At 35.5% G+C, this 16360-nt stretch overlaps 2 protein-coding genes across 2 annotated transcripts; both read left to right on the top strand.

Annotated features, from left to right (window-relative positions):
• Positions 220-6926, top strand: LOC109225451. Its single transcript, XM_019390122.1, is given in 7 exon segments — positions 220-617; positions 2040-2115; positions 2690-2741; positions 3596-3723; positions 3726-3849; positions 4811-4898; positions 6620-6926. Coding segments are annotated over 7 exon segments (849 nt in total). The 5' UTR covers positions 220-381; the 3' UTR covers positions 6765-6926.
• On the top strand, positions 8342-15943 carry LOC109225450. The gene is made up of 6 exons (XM_019390121.1): positions 8342-8456; positions 10080-10180; positions 10973-11050; positions 11151-11222; positions 12772-12869; positions 14795-15943. The coding sequence occupies exons 1-6, from the start codon at positions 8433-8435 to the stop codon at positions 15358-15360; spliced, it is 939 nt and encodes a 312-aa protein (XP_019245666.1). The 5' UTR covers positions 8342-8432; the 3' UTR covers positions 15361-15943.

The following is a 16360-nucleotide window of genomic DNA, read 5'->3' as shown; positions in this document are numbered from 1 at the left end:
TTTATAATAATATAGATATAGATAGATAATGATAGTATGTATGTTGAATTAGACAAATATCTCAAAAGGAATAAAAGAAAAAGAAAAAAGAAAAAGGAAAAGAAAAAGAAAAAGAAAAGAGAAACACCCAAACCAAATCCAACGTTCATAGAAAGCGATCCATATTGTCTTTTTACTGCAATTTCGTCCATTATTTTTCATTTTTTCCAATTTCATCCATTATTGGAATGAGACCTCAAGGCCAATCAATTGACAACCAAAATTATAACTGCAAAATACACAAATGAATAAAATTCCTCCTCAGCCAATAAAAAGGAAAAAAAAAAAAAGAAAAAAAAAAAACACCTTTATCTTGCAGAAACAAAAGAATCCAAATTCTAAATGGCTCTATTGATATCTTGGAGACCATCTGCTTCTAACATTAGCAGTTTCCCTTTCATAGTGAAAAAAACATCTCCTAAATCTGCAAAAATGGGGTTTTTCAATAACAACATTAGTTGCAGTGTCACTTCAACAATGGCGGGTCAAAGTCAAAGGAAGCTTCCCATTTTGCTTTTTGACGTTATGGACACTATTGTTCGTGACCCTTTTTACAATGAGATCCCTGCCTTCTTTAGGTATTTGCTATCTGCACCCCCTACTTGCTGTTTCTTGTTTTTTTATGATACTTCTGTTCATTTTTATGTTTGCCTTATTATGCTGGAATTGTTCAGTCAATATGAATTAACTATGACTCAATCCAAAATAAAGTTGGGATCGGCTATATGAATCTTATGTTGCCATTCTGCTCTAATTGAGTTCCCCTCAATTCTTGAATTTGCTATATGTATGAAAAAGTGTTAATTTTGGCTGATTGGGGTTTTGACTTTGTTTGCTAGTTAAGCTTAATTACACTTTGACATCTGATTTATGTTGAAGTATATTCTAGTACTAATTATTTAAAGGGTGAAATACAAACATCAAATTTTAGTAACCCTTTTTTCCAATTAGAGGAAAATTGAACAGGAGAAACACAAAGATATACCTATTGGCAAAGATTATACCTTTTTTTAAATAGCGGTAGAGTCGGGGCCAGCTTGTGTGCATGTTGACTAATTCCACGGGGTATGTACTACCTCCCACCAACATAGGTACCGGGTAACTCAGACACAAGCAAGTTTACCGGAGGGGAACAATGCTTCTACTTCTCCATCGAGGATCCGTTCTTGCGAGAAGAAAGGGAGGCTTGGACAGATGGGAAGAAATCACCGAGTATTTTTGTCTCCACTAGTATTTAAACCCAGACCTCATGGTTGTCCCACTTGCTCTTTCTAGTTTTCGGATACTTGTGGTATGGTAAAGGTCCTATTGATATGTTGCCTTGTTATGCTGGAAGTCTTGATTTTTCAATCAATATGAAAGTAATTACACCCAAACGGATTTAAGGTTTGAACTTTATGGGTTTTGGATTATAGGACAACGACCTCAAGTGCTAGTACCGGGTTCTGAATTTTACTTTTGTACATATTTAGTGGATGAAAGCTTTCTTTACACATATTCAGTGTTTGGGCTAAAGTTACTAGGTTCTGCTGAACGCATATGTTTACATCCACCTGCGGTTACACCTCAACCCCAAACAAAGTTGGGATATGCTATATGGATGTTATGTGGAAAAAATCAAATCTAGAATCGTTATATGTTTAAAAAATGGTTAGTTTTAGCAGATGGGGTTTTGACTTTTGTGCTATGGTGGCTGAATGTTCACTGTGAAATGGATGATAACGAATCACCATCTCGATAGGGAGAGTAGAAATAATTGATTGGTGTAAAGTTGATTTGGTTGTGCTAGTTAAGCCATACAGGATCAAACTTTAGACTTTAGTAACTCTTTTTCCAATTAGAGGAAAACTGTACAGGAAAAACAGCAAGATGTAGCAATTAGAAAAGGTTACACTTTTTCTTGCTTCCATTACTTCTGTTCAAACCAGACTAGTTCTTTTTTTCTTCTTTTAGCTTCTAACTCTTTTTTGTCCTGATTCCAATTGAGATCTTTTATTCAGAATGCCGATGAAAGAATTGCTGGAATGCAAGCATCCAACTACCTGGATTGAGTTTGAGAAGGGTCTTATCACTGAGGTATATTGAGGAGTGTTTGTAATGTAGCTGCTTCAGGTAGCTAGATATACAGAGGCGTATTTCGCTTTTGTCTTGAACAATGATAACTATTTTTTCTTTTTCAACTATGTCAAATATAATCTGATTTGTTATGCATGTTTCACTTAGGGGCATCTAGCCATTTTTCCATGTACTGGAATCCTGTCTCTCAGCGCTCTTTTATGTGTTAATATAAGAGTGAGCTGTATACAGTCTTGAACAAAGAGCTTTGACATCCTCAAAGACAAGGGAAAAAAAGGAACACAAATAAAATGTATTGAGTTAAAAGATCACCCTTGTTTTGTTAAGTTGTAAAACTTGTATCCTCTTCCTTATTTTTTGTATGTGCTTGTGTATGCTAGTCTCTCTTTGAGTTTTGCAAGCCATTTCCTTTTGGCATCTATTGACGGTCTCAAGGAAAAAGGATATGCAACATATTCAGCCCCGTTTGCTGTTTTGATAGTTGAACTGGAAAGTGGGTCCTTTTCCTGGCTTTTCTTGGATTACTTTTTTAAATTTTTTTATTTTATAAAAGATTGTTATAATATTCTTTCAGGGTGAGTGTGCTCGGAGATTCTTTAAGGATGGAAGACCTTTTGATTTGGAAGGTAGGTAGACATCACCTTATCACCCAAAAAGAGGCCTAACATGAATAGCAGAATACATTGAGGGGTCTTGCAGATCTTTTTTGAATGTTACAGCTGATTTGTTACAAAGAGGTGTAAACTTGTTTCCGTACTTGCTGGCAGCATTTATATATGGATATATATATATATATATATATATATATATATATATATATATATTAGCTCATATACTATCATATACTTCCCAATTTATATGAGCCACTTGACTTCTGTATGCTTTTCCTCATTTAATCTGGACCCAAAAAAGTTGGAAAGCATGCATACTAAAATGAAAGATAACAACCTGGATCCAGGTATGCATCATCTTGAAGGAGGTAGCTATGTTGATTTGGTGGATTTTGAATATTCACGCACCAGTATTAACTTGATTATTATCCTTAGTTTCTAGGTGTTTCAGACTGCCTATTCATTGAATTTTGGCTTTGATGCTACGTACTCATGATCATTTTTGCTATGCCTCAGTAAATTTATCTGTTGTACTCACTTCCTGTTATGACAATCAGATACAAAATTTGTAATAAAATTGTTAAATGGAATAAGATATAGGCCAGGCCTCAACCTTTTATTCTTGTATGAATGTATAGAGTTTTTTAGGAAGTGCAGAATGGGCCCCAATGCTAAAAACTGATTTATAATGAATTAATATACCATCAATTATTTTCCCAGGAAGAGCCTATACTCATTTCCTGATTGTTCTTTTGTCTCTGTGTTATTGTGATTGATGTAGGCTAAGGATGTTTTCATTGCAACTTATTCAAGCTATTAGCATCTTTTCTGTTGTTTGTAAACTGAGAACCATTATTTATCCTTTCCAGGCCTGAAAAACTGTATGCAAAGAGCATATTCCTATATTGAAGGTGTTGAAGGATTATTGAATTCTTTGAAAGAAAATGGATATGAAATCCATGCTTTCACAAATTATCCCATCTGGTATGGTCAATCAAACCTTTGTTAATTTGCGAAACATTCAAGTTTGTCAAACTTTGTTCTTTTTCCAGGTACCAAATGATTGAGGACAAGCTAAAACTCTCAAATTACCTATCTTGGACATTTTGTTCCTGTATATTTGGTAATTTTCACAGGCTTTCTTTCTGTCTCTGGACTTCTGTTTGAATAATGTTTCATTGTAGATGTGGCTGGCTCCTTATGTATTCCTGCATATGCCGATTTTTGGGATGCTTACACAATTAATATTTCAACAATCAACATCCTGATAGTTGATACTTGAGTAGAAATATGGAAAAGAAGATATGCTGACCAGAAAGAGAAGTTTGAGACAAAACAAACTACTTAAAGATTTTCACTTGTAGTCCTAATTTATATGCTTTTTTAAGTTAGTCTGCGTTGGAGTTTGGACCTTTAATAATTCTTCTACTTTTGAGAGACAATTTCGAATTTCTTTTTTTGTCAGGATTTTTAGTGAGAACCAATGGATGGACATGTCCATTTCAGTGTTTACAATAGTTTAACTGAATATTATCCTCTATATATCATGTTTCGATAGATAGTGAGTTGAATATCTGTCTAAATGTATTATACAAGTTTAATAGGTTCAGTCGTACAGTCAAAGCTGCTGTTTTATAACTGTTGAAGACATAATTAAATAAATAAATAGTGTGTGACATAATTAAATAAATAAAAAGTGTGCTCTCTCTAACATAAAAGAATTTTCACGTGCTTGGCTCATAAAACAAAAAATCCACCCCGCACGTGAGGGGACGTGTTGAAGACATAATTAAATAAATAAAAAGTGTGCTCTCTCTAACAGCTTAAGCTTCTAGATGAGATAGTTACACACTTCAACAATAATTTGTCTGCTAGCCTTAGATTTCGAAATTCTGATTGATTTATCCTTTTTTGTGTAGTACTACTGTATCTCAAATTTGTGAAATTTTGGATCCTCCGCTTTTGTTCCTTCTCGAAAAGTTCTGAAACCCTAAACTTGCGGAGTTGTGACGTGCAAGACATAATATGAAGTGTGAATTCAATTGGAGCATAGACCTGATTTTTTCAGCTCTTTATGTTAACAGGAAAACGCAAGCCTGATCCCGATTTTTATTTAGAAGTTGTAAAGCATCTCAATGTAGAAGCTTCTAGCTGTATTTTTGTTGATGACAGGTATGTCACTAATATTATTTGCTTTTAAGTCTTTATAACTATTAATAATGCATCAATATTTAATAAGGTAAGTGGCATATAATTACTTATTTATGCTAATAAACATTTGTTAAATGATAATCAAATTTCGATTCCTTTAATTACCAGTTTATTGCGGTCTTGAATCTTTATTTTTTCTTCCGAGAACTTGGCACAAAGTAAAAATTCTGGTCCTTTGATACCAAAGCAAGCTATCCGGGGCCTTGTCCTATATGCCAATTTCAGATGGTTTTACTTGGTCTGCTAGTCATGGACTTATTTATTATCTTCATCTCTAATCTTGTTCAATGAAGAAAAGGCATAATCAAGATTAGAATCTCTTATAATATTACAACAACAACAAACCCAGTAAATTCCCTCAAGTGGGGTCTGGGGAGGGTGAGATGTATGCAGCCTTACCCCTACCCTGGAAGGCAGAGAGGCTGTTTCCGGAAGAATCTCTTATAATATTACAGTCATTTATTTTCCTCGAACTTGTGAGTTGCTGGTCCAAACTGAGTCTCCATCATCTTGAGGCTTACTTCCCAGGCAACATTGAATGATTGGAGGTTTCCTAGCAATCTACACACAGGAAAAGAAATTTCTAATGTAATCCAACTGAAGCAGTCTCCTTTTGTGTGTGTGTGTGTGTGAGGTCTCCAACTTAACGTAAATCTCAACATTGTAAATCATTGCAGATGGTATATACAGTATATATGGATTCTCTGACGAGTATTTCTCTCTCAATCTGGCTCAAATACCTATTTAATGTATTCCCAGAAAGTGCAGTCTGAGTAGGGCTTGGAAATCTCTAACTGAATCTCCTAAAATGAATCTTCCTTTGTGAAATGTCTAATATCTTTACTCTGGTTCACATAAGAGACAAATATACATGAAGCTAACAACAATTGCCCAAATAGCCACTTAATGGATCCAATATAATTCTACTACAGGTAACAGAGGCTATCAGCCTCAAAATATATCTTCTCTCCTAGGTACACTTGACTACTTTCCACAACTATTTTGATGACTCAACATGGTTAAAAGGGGAAACCTGATGGGAAGAAAGAATGCTGTAAATGTAATTATAGCTAAAGAGGCTGAGATCAATGTAAATTATGAAAACCGAAGATAAGGGGTTCAAGGAAACAGTCAATAGGAATTGATTGCAGCTTATTGCTTTCTTATCGCTGGTTGTATCTTTTCTTCTTTCTTGAGTAATGAAAGTATTATACCATCCTTAATAGGCCCACTCTGTACCTCCCCTTAAAACCATGTTGCTTTTTTAATTAAGGGGGTGGGGGGCTACCATGACTCCTCTCTTCTCGAGAATCCGTACATCCCTTAACAGCTATCTCTTGACCACAAGTTCAAGTTCAGCCTCAATGAGTTTTCCATAATGTAGCTATATAGACGGAGTCTATGCTTGGACGCATCACATGTCCTTGTACATCATGTTTCTAATTTTAAGAATATTAATGGTTGGATGTATAATAAAGAATTTATTGTCGAGTTTAGTATATCCGAAAGAACTGAAGCTTTCTATTCATCTTTAGACATGAAAATGCAGTTCCATCTACTCATTATAGGAGCTTGGGTTGCAAAAGTTCCAACTATCACTTGGTCTTGTCTCATGCAGAAGCTATAACGTCTATGTTTGTTCAATGTAAATTTCTCACACGAGTTATGTCATGATCATCCAGGATGAGAAATGTTGAAGCTGCAGTTGAAGTAGGACTCAACGGCCTTCAATTCAAGAATGCAGATTTGTTGCGCAAGGACTTGTCTCTCCTTGGTGTCAATATTTCAACAAATGAAAATCCAGATTTGGCTGAATGTTCATCATAAGATTATATGTTTGTTAACTTGAGAAAGGTGTCCCTTTTTCTTAAAGGATGTAGATGATTTTTATTGACCTTTTGTCTTCAGGAATCAGAATTCTCAAAGCAACAGATTTTAGCCCTGTATTATTACAGTCTCTAAATGAAAAACCACACATTCTTTTCTCTATGGAGTGAAAGGAGAGCATTATACTGTAACCATAATGTATAACCACAGATGTTTTCTGTCAAAAACTTATACACATCCATTTACACCAACCTAATGAACATATGACATATATTTTTGCAGTTTCCTATCACTTCACCATATAGTTAAATACATGTTCTCATCCTAATTTATTACTTAACCATGACAAATTTAATGTTGTTTAGTGTAAACACTGGGTGTTGCATATGTTTTCTGATGTTTGAGGGCATAACAATATATCATGTAACCAAGAAAGAACCCTTCCAAATGGATCCAATTGTTTTCAGAAACCCTCTTACAACTTGTGAAATCAAACTGACTTGTCTGTATAATTAAAAAGTGTCAATCATTAGATAATATGCAACATATGACAAATAATTCTAAGCTTATATTTCAAATTTAGTATAGTAAGACAATTAACCATTTAAGTTTAGACAACTAAATAAATGCATCTCAGTAGTTCCTCCCCCCCCAAATCTCATTAGCTTTTTAAATGACATATTATGAGCTAACTAATACGAGTGATATTTAACATAAAAATGAACTTATAAGCATATGTTACCTTAAAAGTTTGTTTTTACTAGTTAAAATTTTATATTCAGTCAAGGGGTGTGGTTTAGTAGTCAATAAAATGGGTAAAAATTTTAAAATTCATGATTCAAATTCCAATAGAGACAAATAAACTAGGTGATTTCTTCCTATTGTTGGGATTACTTGGCACCTTTGCTAGTGGAAGCAGTAGATTTCCGATAGTATATAGCTAATGAGTATTGAATTTAAGTGATAATTTCAGAGATCTCCCCTTAGATTTTGCTTCATAAAACTGACATCCCTTATGATTTACGATATTACACTAACCTCCCTTGTTTTTATTTTCTGGTAACAATTCTTTAAATCAATTTATTGTTAGTTTAAAAAGTATGTGATATGACTAATTTGAAATAATATTTCCTTTAAGTTACAATCTAAAAACCAACTTTATGAAACTCCAAGTTGAGTCCTAAAAACATTCTGAAGAAGTCATAATTTCATCTCTACACATCTTAGTTTTTTCTTTATTTCAATTTTATTAACTATCTAGTCACATTTTACTTTTCCCTAGTGTAACACAAAAAAGACAAATAATAAGAGCTAATCATATTTTCAAACAATGGAGAGAGTAATTTGTAACATTGGCAAACTCGACTAGGAAAAATTGTCAATTTTACCTAGATATTATTTAAAATTATTCAATTTTGTTATCGGTTAAACTTTCGATCTAATATTACAGTTGTGCAAGAAAAGTAGAGCAATTTCAGATAGTACAAGGACAAATTTGGACATATTTCCTAAGTTTAGGTACTAAAGTGACCTTATTCTTGGGAAGTTTTGTATTGATCGGTTATTGTTATTGCACGAAATCCTAAAATATTGCGTTCAAAATCGACTGAAAAGAAATCCAAGAAAATTTGTGGGTTATACACCCTTTACGATTCTTCATCTTAAACTATGAGTCTTACAGAATTCGCCATGGTAAGTAATTTTGCACCCCCGTGATATATGAAAATTCTGTTCTTTTTAATATTTAATTGATTATTTGTGAAAATCATTTAGGTTGGGGATAAGTGTGAGATTTAATTAAATTTGTAGAATTTTATTTGCTTTGAATTTACAAGTTATTTACCCGTATTGAAAAATGGTGTTTGATATAGGGTTTATTGTTGGTTCAGGGGGAATGATTCATCTGTAAAAAATATGTTTTTGCTTAGTATTTTGTGGGAAAAGAAGGTAATTGGTAGTTTAATTTTGAGTAAAATGGGAGAAAGTTGTTGTGTAGGAAGAAATTAGTAAAAATTATTTCAAGAGTAGCCCAATTTTACTGAAGTCTGAAACTTATGTTGACAGAAAGTTGTTAGAACTAGATCCCCCCAGGGCTATTGTCTAGTGGTAAGAGAAGAAAAAGTGATGTGTGGATTGGCGCAATTCACAGGTTCGAATCATGGCGCAGACAAAAACCTGGTATTTAAGTGGAGAAGGGTAAAGGCCTAGTCCATCATCCACCGAGTTTCGAACCGTGTACTACTGGCCCGAGGGATTTCTCGGTTATCAAAGAAAATTCTTGGAACTATACATTGTGATGTAAGAATCTAACTGGAACTCACAGTGTTATTAGAAGTAACGAGGCTTGAAGCGAAAAAGCAAGAAATAAAGGTTTGCTTCTGTGAAGTGAAGTGCACAATTCTTGGAAAATTAAAAAGTACTAGGCATATCTGTATTAGCACTATAATAAATGAATTTAAATAAAAATATCTAATTTCAACATCCAATATATGATAATGCTGATATTAATCCATCTCCTCAAAGTTGAGATTCAAAGAGTCGACAACAACTTGTTGGAATCACTTTGCGCGTCATTGTTTGAAGCGGACACTTCTCTGAAGCGCTTGACTTCGCCTATGAAACGATTACCCCTCGCGCCGTCTCGCTTTAAGCTACGAAATATTTTTATTTTAATGGAAAATGGATATTATGTTAGGATGGTTTAATATAGGAAAATAAATGTTCAGTTTGGATGAAAGATTATTAATTTAAGAACATAATATGCCACATACTGCAAATATTATTTGGAGAGCATTCTCGACCTCATAATTTGATGATCTGATTGTATTGTTAACCATATATTTTTGCACGAGATGCCTAGTTTGCGATTGTACAATTTTTAATAGATTATGGGCACCCAAAAGAAACTGTTAGCCGTTAAATGAACTCATACACGTGTAATTCCCGCACTCTGCTATATGTTTCTTATTGACTTTGGTATGCACATGTTTATATTTTTTCTTGTTCGTTACCTAACAACCCTAACATATAACCTTGTTTAGTACAACAACTCAGGTGATAGCTAATTAAATTGTTTAGTCCATTAGGACCAACATTATAAAGACTTAACGCATGCAATCAATATCTTCTGGTGATTTAGTTGGTGCCTTTGCCTTAATTGTATGAATTAGCATCAATTAAGATATTACTTGATGGTTAACATTCTTTTACTTAATCAATCTACTATTTCTTTTCCTTGTGCCTTTTGGCAATCTTTGTACTCCAATAGTAAGTGTTTTTAGGTGGCTTGATAACATTTACATCACCACAATGCAGGTCGAAGAACTGGCCTTTCTTATCAAAGATAATCTTCCTTGCAAGCATCTTATCCTATCTATGGAAGAGACCCTAGTCAATTTCCTTCTTGATGATACAAGGTACTTTAGCAGGAAGAGTTAGTCAAGTACAGATGTTATGAAGATGCGACTTCTTTCTCTAACACCGAAAGCTTGTAATATTTAGTTGACTAAAAAATATGTGTATTCCATGACATCATCCAACAGCTAGAAATTACTTCTTGCATTATTGTGAATAATATGAAGGGCAAAAATCAAGGTTAAAGGAGTATAAGGGACAAGTGGGTAGTTTCTTTCTGAGTTTTTGTCTTTATCTTTCCTTTCGTCTCATACAATTGCACCTCTATTTCCCACGATTCATTTCTTTTACACTTGTCACAATATATTATCCCGCTGTCCACAAGCCTAGGCAATGTTATAAGTTGTCATTTTTAATCTAAGCTTTGGCCTGTGTGGGTTGAAGTTCCGTCAATTAACCTATACTACTGTATGTTCATTGTATACCAACACACAGTATCTGCACCTTGTGCCTCATTATCCCAATTGATTTTGCTATCTATAGAATCCCTCTATGTTTTAAATGTACACTTTTGAAAGACTTTGTACTTATCAATTGATTCAAAAGTTCAAATGGAGCTACATGGTCAGTGAGGATTCATATAGCCGAGTTCAACTTGCATGGGATTGAGGAGTAGTTGTAGGTGTTGTATTTATAAATTGATTCAACACGAGAAGGGAGTGAGGAAACAATGATTTTCTGCAGATTTGACTTGAAATAACTCTTTTTCTCACTGTACTTTAGGTAAATATGTTTATGTCTAAGTTCTTTTTTCTGGTGGTGCAACTCATATTATATCTAGTATTTTAATGCAGTTCTAATGGGGTCTTGGAGCTAGAACCAACGAATCCATATAACCGCCTTCTCTTACATCGGCTTGCTGATATTTTTGGGTAACTGTATTCGGAATGTTGGTTCCTTTATATCATAGAGTACTTTCTAAATCGACTGTATTTTCTATTTGACAAGTGTATAATTGCCTTATTCTGGTAGATTTTCTCATCAGTCAGTTGGTGAAGGGGAAGAAAGGCACTTGGTTTTGGAGCGTTGCTCAGAGACATCAATGTACGTTCAAGAAAGTTGCACTACCTAAACTCATGTGAATGTTCATATTGCAGCTCTATCATCTGTTCTAAACTTCTTAATTGAAATTCATGAGCACATATTCAACTAGAGCATCTTTGATCTCATGTTTATGCTATGTTAATGTAAGTGACCTTTTAGGGTCAACAGCTTTGCAGCTTTAGCACCCACCAATAATTCTTGTCACCGGCTCTGAATATATTTGTCATCTTAGGTTAATAGTTTGCAAAAGAATTCAACCTGGACCAATGAGAATGAGTTTCATTCTAATAATTTGAAATCTTTCTGGAGTTGCACCAATAGTCTCACGCATCGTAGTCGAGTTTTCTCCAACTGAAGAAGAATGATGTAACTCAAAAAGAGAGATATGTCATTATTTTACTGTGATATTAATTTGTCCTTAGTTAGAGATTAGAGCTTATCTATTACTATTAGTTAGAGGTAATATTAGTGAAACATAACAGTCTTAGATGTTTCAAGCCTTTCAACTTGTTGAAAGGCTCCGTATTATATAGATAGGGCTAATGTGTAGTTTGTTCGAGGTAAGTGAAGAAGATATTAATCTCTTGTTCTTCTCCTCCTTTCTTTCTTCTCTTAGTCTCTCTTTTATTCTTCTCTTTTCTCATATCTTTCCTGGACTTTCTCCCTTCTCTTTTTATGGTACATCATTATACTGCTACACTTTCAGCGACGCTACTTTTACCCTCCGCAAAATATCTTGATCCTCAACGGTTAATCAACCATTTTTGTTGCAACATTCAAGCAAGGGCCACAATAAGGATTTTTGATCTCTCAATTATCATTCTCAATAATTTGTAAGTTGGTGGCGGTGCTATGGTTTCATGAGACACTTCTTAGAAGTTGGGAATTTGAACCACCTTAGGTGTCGCTGCAGGTACCCTGGAACCTAACCTCATCCATTCCATGCTCTATTTAGATTGTGGATATGTTGAATGATGGGATCGTAGCTTTCTCAGCTAATGGTCACGTAAGCGCCACAGCCAATGGGAGGACCCTTAGAAGTTGGAAAAGTACAAATGTATCCCCGAAAATTCGCACCCTCCCATGCAGTCCTTTCATCATTTGGACTACCCATTCTGAGATTGTCTCCGGCTCTCCGGAGGACCCACACCCACTGGACACATGCACAAACACTCTTATTGCCTCTCGGCTCCGGCTGTAGAAACATAGTATAAATCATTTCAAGGGAAGCAACGGCCACGCCACTGCATCCTTATAAGATCTCATCTTGTTGGACAAGTAGGAAGAATTAAATACAACTCTCTTGCACTTAGCCCTTCCCCATTCTGAAGTGCACCCAAGTGCTAGGGAAGCAACGGCCACACCACTGCATCCTTATAAGATCCCATCTTGTTGGGCAAGTCACAAGAATTAAATGCAACTCTCTTGCACTTAGCCCTTCCTCATTCTGAAGTGACACCCAAGTGCTTGAAATTGTGAGCTTTAAGTGATAAAGTTTGTCATTATTAGTTCATGGTCTTCTAACATTTTTTGGGAACTCCATTTGCAGACCTTCCATTCTCATTAGTGATCTCCTGTGGCAGTATGACGAACTACAATCTCCAAGGACTGTAGATGTAATATATAGAAGAAAAGAAGATTCTGAAGGTATTGTTTCTTTTCTAGTATATGAGGTGCTCTAAGCTTTATGTATTTCAGAACTGCTCCGCAGATCAAAGCTTGAAATGATTGTCTGAAAAACTTGGAGAATATTCATGCACTTTCATATGAACCTAATCAGTCTAATGTCCAAAACAAGCTATCAAGTCAAAATACCTATTTAAGTTTTTTTAAGATGCTTGTCTGTTTTTTAAAAACAGATGCTTATGTAAGGGTTTAAGTCCTACAAGTTTTGATTTCAACTTCATTTGGGATTGACAGAGAACAATTGCTTACAGAATCAACATCTTTTCTTTTTTGGTGGGTCAGAACCAACATTCGTTCTTTCTTTCTTTCTGGCAGTGTTGTTCAAAGGCTCATTTAAGGCACTTAAGCCCTGAAGCTCAGAAAAGCTCGGGAGCACACTTCGCCTCGCTTAAGCTGCCTTTCAGTGTAGGCAAGGCTCTAAAGCGCGCGCACTGATTGCCCGTGAGTTCTATCTTGAATAGAGCGGTGCTAAACAAGAAATATAATCAACAAATAAGTGTATTCGTTGTTAAGGAAAACATTATGAATGAATTTTACTTCAGATGTAGAGCAAAATGATTTGGCCCAGACAAATGAAAATGCATTTTTCACAATTTCCCGAAGCACAAGGCAAAATGTGGCATTCAAATCAACCCCAACTTCTCTGATCCATTCAATGTGCAATTTCTTGTTGTATAAAATGCCCCGCAATTTGTTTTTGAGCTTTTTGTTCACTTTTCTACTGAGGTCAAGCTCAAGATGAGCAAAATGATTTTTACTGTAAAAAATACCATATAATCTACTACAGCCAGGTTATTGAGGCTTCAACTTCAGGAAGAGGAAGGAAGGTAAGCTATTAAAAGGTTTGGGTATTTGCCTCAACATAGCTTGTCTGATTGGAGAACTGCAAGAACATGTAAAGGCTGATGCGTTTCAGCTGATTGGATTGAGTGTATCGTTTTTACATGTTCTTGCAATTCTCCAACCATAAACACTAAGTTGATGCAGCACAATTTTTGGACTGTGGCCTCGCTGACCTGCAATGAGCTGAAGTGAACCACTAGCTATGTATAAACACAACAAATCGGACACCTCCATAAATACCTTACGTGTTTCTATCCACAATAAATATGTTATTTGTTGTTGTTGTTTGTTGTTGAACAACTTGAAATATTTGCTACAGAATCAGCCCATCTGCTCAACAGTCAACAGGCAATTCATACTCTTTAACCCTTTTGCTTCTGGCCTTTAAACTTGCTAATAATGCAGATAGTCTCTGCATTATTGCTGAAATTCAATTTTTCCTACCTCATACTCCAGATTCTTGCATCAAGGTATATGTCACCAGAAAGCAGTGCTGTCAAAGGCGAAAAGCTCTAAAAAGTGCTCTTGGTCTATTGGAGCTTTAAGCGCAATTTAGGTGTGGGCTTTAGTAAAAAAGGTGCAATGAAGGAGAAGTATATATGCAATTTAAGGAAAAAGTAACAATACCTCACTGATGTCTACATTTATTCTTCTCCTGTACTTTGAGAATAAAAGATGTATTTTTTGTGTGTGTGGGGGGTGGGGGGGTTAATGAGTAGTATGCAGAAATCCGCTTGTAACTTACACTTTTTAAGTACTAAAATGGTAAGCAACCAAATAAGCATGAGATAGCAACTCAAATACCAAACGAAAGTATGGTGCTATTATTTTACTACATTAAAAAATAAGCACCAGCCAACAGAGTAGCACATAGATAGTCGCTCAAAAACAGAATACAATCCTGGTAAGATAATACTGCAATGAAGAATTTTCTCCTAGAAATAAATTTCGTAGAGCTCTTAGTTTAATTTTCTTGCAATATTTATATTAGGCTCAAGCTGATTAAAAGTACTCTTTACTTTCTGGCCGTTCTTGCATTTCAGAGTCAAAGGCAGAAGAGACACCAATGCCAATCTTTAACATTTCCCTTGAGGAGAGGGAAGAGGCATATCTGGCTGCCCGAAAACGGATTTTTTCTGGTGATCAAGGTGAGACAAGACAATGTATGAAAGATAGGCCTCGAAAAGATCCTATGGTTGCCCGTCGTATGATTGCACATGCACTTGGCCAAAGAATCAGGCCACCTAACCTTGAGATCCACCATGCAAATACTGAGGAATGTGAAGAACAAGCCAAGGATGTAAATATCCAGCATAAGGACGAAGGTCGGATAAATTTGGGCAAGCAGACTCATATGGAGGTCAAAACCCCCCCTGCAAAATATCCTGATTCCGGTGGTAAGACTAAAAGCAGCATATCGAATGGCAGTAAAACACCACATATCAAGAAGATAACACCTAAAAACACCGATGGGACAGGTTCCTCGATGCAAGTGAAAAAGGAAGGGAAGGTTAACAAAGAGAGTATTCGTGAAGAACATATTGGTGCTGCTAAGAGAATATTTGCCAATGCTCTAGGATTTGCAAGAGAAGGGAATCTTTCAAAATGAGGTGGACCAAGTTGCAGCAGTCTGAAATTGGAATATTATGTATTCTTCTTGAAATGCTTGAAGAGTAGCCCAGCCACACAAACCATTGAAGTAATCAATGATCTTGGGAGCACTTTGTGATGCTCTTGTAAAATATATGCCATGAGGAAAGGGAACGGTAGTAATATTGTGCCAGCCTTTTGATAGCTGCATCGAATATGTCCAAAGAACTATTGGGGTATGGAACTGAAGGCTACTGAATCCAAGTCATCGGCAAGTTAAGGTCTTAAAGCTGGTGAGGTTTGCCTCGTCTGTCTGCTTTCCTGTCAACATCATCCTGCAGATTTTCTCTTCAAGGGAACTCTTTGGCGACCACATCCTTCATTTTCTTTGGCTTCTCCTCTTCATGATGTACAACTTCAATACAGTTCCTTAGAATCAGACCATCTAATGAGCTTGTCCGGTTTGGTAATACCTCAAAGTTTTCACTTTGGCTTTTTGGCAATGGAATTGCATGTTTATGTGCAGATTACAGTGGTACACCTGAAATCTGGATTTGTTAATGAGTTTTAACTGTTTAAGAGTTTGCCTGGTTGGATTGAGATGTTACTCTTGTAGATTCCAAGAACCGCCTTTTGTTTCTCCTCTCTTTAAATACTCCCTCCGGTCCAAAATAAGTGATGTTTTGGATGTTTTCACACAGATTAAGAAATCCACCTTTTAGCATTAATTAACAATGGAATTGACCATATTAACCTTTACTATCTCACATAAACACTCCTAACACATATTCCAACACTATTTACTCCAAGGACAATGTAGGAAAAAAATAATTAATTCATTCTTGAAATCTGGAAAAATCACTTATTTTGGACCACAAGAAAAAGGCCAAAAAATCACTTATTTTGAACCGGAGGGAGTATATAGATTAGGAAGTATAGTTGCTATGCCAACACACTTCATTAAAGGTACATTCATTCTACCCATCTGCCTCAGCCACGGAGGCAAAGTTTCTCGGTAC

Source organism: Nicotiana attenuata, chromosome 5 (assembly GCF_001879085.1).
Source record: "Nicotiana attenuata strain UT chromosome 5, NIATTr2, whole genome shotgun sequence".
NCBI classification, from domain to species: domain Eukaryota; kingdom Viridiplantae; phylum Streptophyta; class Magnoliopsida; order Solanales; family Solanaceae; genus Nicotiana; species Nicotiana attenuata.
The sequence above is the reverse complement of the archived record's forward strand: the minus strand, read 5'-3'. Positions and strand labels throughout refer to the sequence as shown.